Source organism: Rhodamnia argentea, chromosome 11 (assembly GCF_020921035.1).
Source record: "Rhodamnia argentea isolate NSW1041297 chromosome 11, ASM2092103v1, whole genome shotgun sequence".
NCBI classification, from domain to species: Eukaryota; Viridiplantae; Streptophyta; class Magnoliopsida; order Myrtales; family Myrtaceae; genus Rhodamnia; species Rhodamnia argentea.
The window spans coordinates 15442331-15451934 of record NC_063160.1 but is presented as its reverse complement, the minus strand read 5'-3'; the positions used below and the strand labels follow the sequence as shown (position 1 = coordinate 15451934).

General features: G+C 40.8%; 1 protein-coding gene across 2 annotated transcripts; it reads left to right on the top strand.

Annotated features, from left to right (window-relative positions):
* The first annotated feature begins 217 nt into the window (after positions 1-217).
* On the top strand, positions 218-7848 carry LOC115731559 (kinesin-like protein KIF21A). Of its 2 annotated transcripts, XM_048272826.1 has the most exons (10): positions 218-440; positions 1157-1215; positions 1839-1985; positions 3150-3305; positions 4420-4563; positions 4833-4985; positions 5228-5377; positions 5559-5656; positions 6232-6442; positions 7617-7848. In XM_048272826.1, exons 2-10 carry the CDS (start codon positions 1161-1163, stop codon positions 7700-7702), a joined length of 1200 nt encoding a protein of 399 aa, XP_048128783.1. In that variant the 5' UTR covers positions 218-440; positions 1157-1160; the 3' UTR covers positions 7703-7848. The 2 variants fall into 2 exon arrangements, with proteins under 2 accessions (XP_048128783.1, XP_048128784.1); XM_048272827.1 differs by lacking the exon at positions 3150-3305.
* The last annotated feature ends 1756 nt before the right edge of the window (positions 7849-9604 follow it).

Here is a 9604-nt window from a genome sequence, read left to right as displayed (position 1 = left end):
AAGGAACAACGAACTCCCAATTGAGAAAAAAAAATTAAATAATGTGCTCGATATTTTTCAGTTCAATTTTAATGTATGTTTTATTCTCGTTCCGACTTTTGTCAGTTTATAAGTTTTAATTCTACTCTAAATTCGTTTTTTTTTTAAATAAGCGTTTTCAGTTAGGTAAAAGTAAAATAGAGTTTAATATAAAATGAACAACTTGTTTGGACAAATAGAGACTAGGGAAAGAAAAGGTGGTTCACTCGCCCCGTCTCTCTCGTCTCGTCTCTCCCTCCCCCACCGCCACCGCCACCGCCACCATCGGCTTCGCGCCTTCGAAGCCTCAACGTTAGACCACCGTACGCGCGCCTCTCCTCCCCGCAACAACCCACGCCATCGCTTGCTCTCCGTTGCACGTCCTCGGCGGCTAAGCTCGTTGGCAACCACCCGCGCCTCTGGTTCGATACTCTCTCCCTCTCTCTGTCTGTCTGTGTCTGTCTATCTGTCTGTCTATCTGTGGTTAGTAATTTTAGTTCCCAACTTTTAATGAATGCTGAGGACTTGTCCGTGTTTGACATCCTTCATTAGTTTAGTCTTCCTTCGCCAACGCTCTTTGTTGTCCCATTAGCCAAATATTCTTGTTTTTCATGGACAAGAGAGGGGATGCAAATGTCTTAGTATGAGAATCCGACTTTACTTAAGCTCAAGAGCATAAGTGATCCTGGTTCACTCAATATGATGATTGTGGTGCGGGTTTTTGTTTGCCAACTGCAAGCAGGGGAATTCGCTCAGTAGAGACCTGTTCCTTTACCTTCTGAACCCGTGTTACCAATTGTTCGATATATGTTTAATGAAGCTGTGTTGTATCAGAGTAGATTTGTGCATGCTGATTTGGGTTGGAGTATGTATTTTGTGTATGAGAATGTTCCTCTGGCAATGCCTTTGATGTCCTCATTTTGTTACTTGATTAGTGATTTTCCCAGAAACTGTAGGTACTTGTGTCCCGTACTTGATGTGAGTGACCGGCCTTGGTTTTTTAGCATGTGCATGCCATACCCCTACATGTTAATGTCCACAAAATGTGAAACTCTTGCTACAAGTGATATATCATGCATAGAATTCAATGTAGCATATGTCTGATGGAGTCAATTTGTTCGGCCTTTTATTCTTATTTGACGATGTCAGATCAAGTGGAAATTGGAAGCATAATGGAAGAGCATGGAGAGAAGAAAGGTAAATATTTTCAATAATGGCAATCGGCAAGTCAGATGGCTTAGGAGTAGCATGGTTGTTTTGTCTTTTTCCACCTTCCTATTGGTTCCCCTCATAGTAGGTTGGTTAGATCAGTGGACGAATGGAAAAAAGCAGATCATCTGGTAAGAAGGGAAAAATGGAGAAAAAAGGTTCTAGTGGGCAGTATAATGGGGGTCAATGGGAGGCTGAGCATGGTATTAGTGATCTATTTGTTTCGTCGATAGTTTGGATTTGGAACAAATCTGTCTGACTTCAGTTTGATTTCCTTCTTCATTAGCCTTGAATTCTTTTTGCTCAAGCATATGGTATTCTTGCCTCCTGCTGTGTTTCTGCATATGGGTACACCATGCTTCCAGCAAATTGGCCTTTCACTTTGCTACCTAGTATTTAATTTGCTTTGGAGTTTGACGTGCCTCTTTATGTGAGTATCTTACTGTTCTTAGTGATTGTCATGATTATACTCAGTTGTAAATAGAATATGCATTACCAAATTCAAGGCATAATGGTACTGGACTCGCAAGTATGCACTCTGTAGAAGTGAACTTTGGCTATTGCACTTTGTTACCAAGTTTTCATTGTTTCTAGCATTTTCTGCAATGTAGGTAAGTCAAAGAGACATGTCAGGAAAAAACAGAAGGATAACAAGTTAAGGGATGAAGGAGACCAATTACAGGAAACAAACAGTGCACCCGACAGGAGCGAGGTCGATCATACTTCTGTGGTGGATGACCATTCTCAAGGAATCAGTAGTATGTAGCTGTACTTTTTGTTTGCTAATACTAGCCAATATTTTTTGTTTTTTTCATCCAGAAGTTCCGAATACTGGATTATATAGTTTATAACTAGCAATAAGGTTGTGATGTTGTTTGCTTGTCGGTGCCTGCAATGGAAATTTACTCGTAGCAGAAGTCGTAAAAGCTGGAGCAGTGTCTTTGAGGAATCATAGATCTATGATCTTGGTTTCCTGCTACATGCTACATTAAGCTAGAAAAACTAAAATTGTAGCATTATTTCCAATTAGGATGTTAAAACTCACCATTCTGGTTTTGCAATATGGCAATCCTCTCTCGTGCATAATTTTTGACTCCTCTATGCAAGACTTCTGACTGAATATACCTTCCTGGGTTGAAGAACAAAGTGAAGGTGATCGTATTTTGCTCGCACTAATACACGCAATCATCATGAACCTTGAATCTACACTGAAAGCCACCTATGTGCAAACAGAACCCAATGAAGCAATGCTGGACACCTGACTTGAGACTAAATAAGATTCAGTAAAGTTAAAGAATGAGAGTATTGGAGACACTTTTTGCATGTTTTTCCTGGAAAATACTGGCGCAATGTTATGAAAACTGAAATCTTGAGAGTACGTGAAGGTTTTGCTGGTGTCTGTTGGGTTGATGCTGTGGCTGTTGTTGAGGAGGACAATGGTAATTCTGATGTTTGAGTTGTGTTTGAGGTCCTTCACATTATGGCTTCATGTATGGAAATTGATATCTATGATGATTTCTTATCGTTCTTGCTCATGTTTACTTCGACAGTGGTAGGGGTGAACACTGGGCTTTTGATGCTAGGAAAATGCCTTTTTATTTTAAAAATGAATTTGAGCGAAAAAAAGATACTTCGTTGGCTTGCGACATGGGAAACTACACTTACTTTGGTAGAAGGCAAGAGACTCTTGAGAAGTCTACTGGTCCGACTGATCCTACAATTTTTCAGCTGCTCTTTGTAGCAAAGATCATATACTACAATCGGGTTTTTGGATCCTAGAATTGTATGAATTCAATAGTGGGATTGAAATTTGATGACTATGAATAATTGTTTACTGCACGATGAGGGTTGTGAGATATCAGTTTTACTTCATTCGAAGCATTGGATGTCACACCTTTGATACTTACCTCAACATGTTGCAGGCACGTCTAAGAAGGCTAACGAGAGGAAGAGGAAGAAAAGGAATCAAAACTTGTCAGAAGAAGGTGATCTGCTTCTGGGAAAGAATGATGAAACTGATAAGGAGGAGGTTTATCGTGTCTCGTCAGGGAACAAGGATACTTCAGAAGGAATGAAGAGTAAGAAATGGAATTTTTTCTTATGCAAAGTGCTGCATACCATTCATTTTCAATACATGTTTTCTGTGTATGTGTGTGTGGGGGTATGTTCTCTATGTGTATGTGTGCGTGCGGGTTGGAGGGTGTTTGTGTGTGCATTTGTTTGTGTGTATGGTGGGTGGGTGCATGTGCCTGTGCATGTGTATTTGTGTCATGCACACACACATGGCCTAGTAGAAAGGATCAAAATTATGTGATATACTATTTAACTGCTACTGAGGAATCTCCATGAGGAGTAAATTGACGATACTATTGGCAGGAAGACATAGGGCTTACACTACCAAGAAAATACGAAGAAAAACATGCCATTGTGTTACTGCAAAAACATAATAGTTCTGATTTTAAGGGTAGGGGTCGATACTGAGATTTTGATGCTAGGAAAATGTCATTTAGTTTATCATAACTTTAATCGAGAAAGTGATACTCCTGGGCCTGCCTAATGGGAAAATGTACTTAGTTGGAAGAAGACACAAGACTCATCCAAATTTCAATGGTCTGAGTGGTCCTACGATATGTGCATGCTACTCTGAAAAGAATTCAGTCGCGTATTTCCCCTTATAAGCGAAAAAATAGACATGAAGAGCAAAGTGAGGTGGTGTAGGATTTAGTTTGGTCAGTACTGTGGTTATTGTTTATGATTCAACAAACTCTGATTGTTGAGTTGTGTTTGAGGATCTTCCTCACAGCTAGCTCCTTCTTTAGATTACAGTGATATGTTTTTTTTTTTTGCAAAAAGAATATTCCTTACAGTTCATTGTTTTCACTAAATAATTCAATCCAGAAAGTGATTAACCCATTGGGATTGGTTTGAGGCTATGAATATATGTATGCGGAAGGTGGTAGAAGACTGAAGTCTAATGGTCCGACTGGTCCCACAATTTGTCTCCTATTTTTATCAGGGTCATGCAGCTGGTAGGATCCTTAGATTCTATTATCTCACTACTGTTGATTGAAGTTTGATGACTATGAATAATCATGTTTTGGGGGCAATGCGTCATGAAGATTGCGAAGTATCGCATTTACTTTATTTAGAAAGCATTTGTTCTCATTGTTATTCGCCTTATCCATGATGCAGGTAAATTGAAGAAGGTCAAGAGGAAGAAGAAGAAGAATCATGACTTGTCAGAAGGTGACCACCCATCAACAAAGTATGATGAACCTGATCCAGAGGTTCATCATATGTTGTTAAGGATTGAGGATGCTTCTGAAGGAATGAAAAGTAAAAACTTTGATGCTTGCTTATGCTTATTAGTGATACATACAGTTTATTTCGATATGTCCTGTGAAAGAATATATCATCTTGGCCTTGAGACTGTCTGGTAATAGGAAAATGATAGTATGCTCTAAAGGAGTTATGGAAGGAGACGCTCTTATTGTGAATTAATGTAGATAAGGCTTGCAGATAAATGTTTCACCCTACTTACAATATAGATATTGTGGATCAAATTATATTGTTTACTGGTGTTTCTTGTTTCACCTTTGTACCAGGTAAGACTCAGAAGGCTAGGAGAAAGAAAAGGAAGGATCGCGACTTTCTGGAAGAACTTGGCCGACTACTGAAAAAGAATGACTATCCTGATCCTGGGGAGGTTCATCCTGCCTCCTCCTCAGGGAATGGAGATACTTCTGAAGTAACAAAACGTAAGGAATCAGACATTTGCCTATGACTATGAGGGGTATGTAAGAGCCATTATCAAGATGTTCTTGAAAAGGATATGGTGGTGGCTCTGAGGTTATCTGGTAGTAGCTGAATCCTATTCCTTACCTTGGGAATATAACTAGTGGCTTGCAAAGTAGTTGTTTTACCTGACAGATGCAATATTGGTTGTTGACGATAACTCTTTTTCTGTGAGCAGTGATTCATTGTTCTTCCCACGCTGTAGGTAAGTCTAAGAAAGCTAGGAGAAAGAAAAGGAAGCTCCTACAGTCTCCAAGAGATATTGACCAAGTAGTGGATAAGAACTCTGAACCTGATCCGGATGATGTTCATCAAATTTCTTCTGGGGATGAGGACGAATCCAAAGGAATGAAGAGTATGAAATTTAACTCCTCCTTTGATTATTTTTCATCGCCAAGATGCACTCTGAGAGTCTTGCTAAATAGGGCTGAGAATTGTTTCAATCTTGTCACTGTCAACTTCTTGGAGCAATCATAGGGAAATTTTTCACATGGAACCACGTTGTTTGGACCTCCTCATATGAACTTGACATGCAGAGTGGGTGATGGAATACTATCAGAAAAGACCGGGAATAGAGGTATTGCAACAAAGAATTGATGATTTTATAACCACTCACGAGGCGACACTGGAACAGGTATTGCAGATCTATCGATTCTTTACTTCTTATTTGGTTTTTCGAGTGTCCTTTAGTATTGTCTGATGTGGATAATGGTCATGCACCTATCCCTGTAAAGTGACAGCATATCCTTTTAAGGTGCTATGTTTCATGAATAAAAGAGTATCCCCAATTTATGTACCTCGCCATCATCTCAAAGGTATGCTTGCCCAGCGGGACAACTAGGTTCACTGATGATGTAATTTTGAATATAGTTTAAACCTAAAGAGTCGGGTTTAACATGGCATGGGTGAATGAAATGATCAAGTGCCCTCTTGTCAGCAACATGAGGTTATTGCCATGTTTTACTGGTTTTTGCTGGTTCAGTGTGGACATTTTCCCTGTTTTGCAAGACTCAAATGTTTGTGCATTCATTCTTGTATGAGTGATATTTACTTCAGATACATGTTGGTTGGTGTTTGTACCGAGCTGAATGATAAATTATCATCATTTTCTATTTACCTATGCTTGATCTTTTAATTTATTTCTTTCAGTTTGTCGGCAGTTTTCAGTTAGCCACACTTGTATTCACATTTATCATTCTCGCTCCACAGGAAAGAAAAGAAAGAGAAGCCCGTGTTGCAGAGGGAGGATGGACTGTGGTAACCCATCACAAAGGAAGGAAGAAGACCACAGATAGTGAAAGTGGAATTGTTGTTGGCTCTGTTTCCCAGGCTGCTTTGGAGGACAAGCTGGCTAAGAAGAAGCGCAAGGAAGTTGGGTCGGATTTTTACCGATTTCAGAGACGAGAAGCACAGAGGAGCGGTATGATGAGTTTCTCTTGTAGCTTAATTTCGTTCTTTTTAGAGACTACTGCTTGGGTAAGAGCCAAACTTCTTTTGTTGCTAAGACAATAGTACGAGCAACTTTGGAATGTTGATAGTAGGTTTTTTTAGTTGCTTTTTTTCACATTGTTTCAGCTTTATTCTCCTCCCTTATTTGCTCCTGTTTGTAAAATTTTACTTCATTAACATACCATATTGATTTTCTGTTACTGATATCTAAATAAACTAACATCAGACATGCTAGATAGGTCCTTGGGGTGATGAAATGCATTCAGAAAATCAGGAGGATACTTGTTACTTTTATTTGCGCTTCTCTTCACACTTCTATAATGTTGAACACGTACACGGAGCATATGTTTCACGATGCAATAACTTGCCAAAATAGTGTCATCTGCTAATTTCTGAAGTGGGATGATCGAGCATGTGACATTTCAATATTTTGCCTAGATCTGACCCATTAAATAGAAATCTCCTCGCTCTTTGGTTGTTTCATCAAAGATTCAAAATAGCTGCCTAGCTGTATGGAGCTGCATACTATAGGCCATATTCGGATGTGTCCCTATGCATGTCTATTTGCATATGTTGTCTGTCTGTAGCTATATGCAGGCACATCATGCATGACATGCATTCGAGCTTGTATGGCCTGTCTATTATCCTGTTTGCCCAATTGTGTGTGCTTCTCTTATCCTGGTTTTAAGCCTTCATGATGTTTACTGCTGTATAACCTTCAATGACTACCACTGTCTAATTTTTTTGGCATTCATAAAGTTTCCATTTTCTTCCAGCATGTTGATTTCTCCATTTCATTGTTCAGTAGATGGTTTCTTTTGTGAGGAGAAAGAACATCAAATATTGGTTAGCACATACAAAAAGAGAGATTTCTGTCTGATATTGCTGTAAACACTTTCGATTGGATATAGGAAATGCATCTTTGTCGATGTGGCACATAAACGTCCATGTAGTCGACTTTTATTTGGCACTCGGCTACTGGTTTTAGTTTGCATATACAAAGCATCATCACCTGTCAAGAATTATTGGGGACCATTTGACTACAGTTTCCTGCTGAATGGGCAATCTGATCATTGAATGAGCTAGGATGTTTCCTGGCGATGTGGTTTTTGTTATTTTTTTCTTATAATTTTCGTTTGGTGCAGAGATAATGATGTTGCAGAGTAAATTCGAGCAAGATAGAAAACGAATACAACAGTTGAGAGCTGCCAGGAAGTTCCGACCTTACTGAAACAGCTAGAGGACTCTGTGTCCTAGCAAAGGCATTCAAGTGATGAATATGCTACCTTGACTACTCTCTTTGAAAACACCAGGAACTTCAATTGGCTAATTTAAGGCGTCGCCACCTTGTCTTTTGCTCTCTTTTTGAAGAGAAAATAGAAAAAGGCTGGCCGCTGGGTTCCAGTCTCTATCTATTTGTTTCTAGGACCATTCGGCCATTCTCATACGTAGTTACATTGAGAGAGATCTTGGAGTTTTTCATCTTAGCATTTCCAAGGCTGGAAATCTCACTTTGAAATGAAGTGTAATCAATACTATTTTTCCTTAGGTTGCATGCATCATTCATCTATCTGAAGCATCGAAACAAGAAAACAGCATTATTACTATGTACACGAGAAGTCGGTTCTCTGGAAAGTCTAGGACACTGGTTGCAGAAACAATGCAGCAACCGTTTGAGCTGAGAAAAGATGGCATGCCCTGTCTTAACTTCTCACGCCCGCAGCGGAGAGCTTAACAGAATGGGTGAAAGAGGAAATGCATTGGATTGCGGATCCCGTAGTGCCAACCTCGTCCTCGGCCTTATGGAGCGACGTAGTGGGACTTCATCCTACCTTTAGGGGGTCGAAGGTGCTGTTAGATCCTGCAGTCTTCTGGTAAGTTCTTGGTATTATGTCGGCAAAACTCAAATTGGCCGTTGGTTGACTCGAAATGGATCCAAAGTGTTACCGGCATGCCTCCGGACATTCTTCCGGAGCTGCACGATGAAGCCTCAGAGTGGCCTTTCAAGGACTTAACCGAGAGAGGAAGAAAAAAGTGGCTCAGGGCGTGACTCGGGGCCAAAAACTCCAAACGCCGTGTAAGAGAGAAGACGTTCTTCTCTCTTACTAATGAGAGCGACCCAACTGAAACAAAAATACACAAGTTCAGCGACGAGAAAAGAAAACCGGATTATCAAGCAGCTCCAAATAGGGGTGGGCAATGGGCCAGGGCACGGTTTGGTTCCGCCCGGCTTTCTTTGAGCCTTGCCCGGCACAACCCATATGTAGCGGACCGTGCCAGCAACCCGCCCGGTAGCATTGACAGGCCAGCGTGGCACGTGGCCGGTGCCATGTCAAACAGGCCGTACTTGGCACAGCCCGCTATATTACCGGGCCTATTATGCTTGGTCTGTGCTGGCCCATTAGCAAGCCCTTGTTCCAAACGGACTCAACTAGAACTTGAAATGAAACAATATTCAAAGAAAGTGAAAACTTCGTGATGGTTAGAAAATGGAAAAATTTAAATTAAGAGCTCGAAGTGCTATCATTTTTTCAAATAATGACTTCAAGCGGACTTTGTTTCAAATAAGAGCCTGAAGTGCTCTCGTTATTTCAAATAAGAGCCCGAGATAGCCGTGGTGGTTTCGGATGAGGGCTTGACCTCTTCGGTAGGCTATATATTTCGGCCAACAAAGGTCATTTTTGTAAAAATACAATTTAAACTTGAATTTTAGTAAAATTAAATTAAAAACTAAAAAAACTAAAAAAAGGAAAAACTGGAAGGAGAAGAACACGCAGCAACCTGAGGGAAGAAGAATAATACATAGGTGCCTTTGGCCGCCGCCCCACCACAGGTAGGGGGTCGGGCATTGTCGGCGGGTTGTTGATGCCTCGGCGTGGACCAACGACCCCATCGACTAGAGCCGAGGGCCTACGAATGATCGAGGGCAGTCCTTGTGACCTCCTCGAGAAGATGTCCGACCTCGAAGCATTGGACCTTCTCACTGTCAAGTGGAGCTTCCTGTCTTCCTTGACCTTGGCATCTATCTCCAACGGCTACCTTCCGTCCAACGACATGATGTCGAAGTTGACATGGATCAAAACAATCGACCGTGCCATGTCCAAGAATTGCTCGAAGATGCCGGCGACCCTCG

Bases quoted from the DNA above. Each gene is read 5' to 3' on its own strand.
- LOC115731559 (XM_048272826.1), top strand. From the start codon at position 1,161: ATGTCAGATCAAGTGGAAATTGGAAGCATAATGGAAGAGCATGGAGAG. The intron at 3,306-4,419 runs GTAAGAAATGGA...TCCATGATGCAG, and splicing joins TACTTCAGAAGGAATGAAGA to GTAAATTGAAGAAGGTCAAG. The intron at 5,378-5,558 runs GTATGAAATTTA...CTTGACATGCAG, and splicing joins CGAATCCAAAGGAATGAAGA to AGTGGGTGATGGAATACTAT.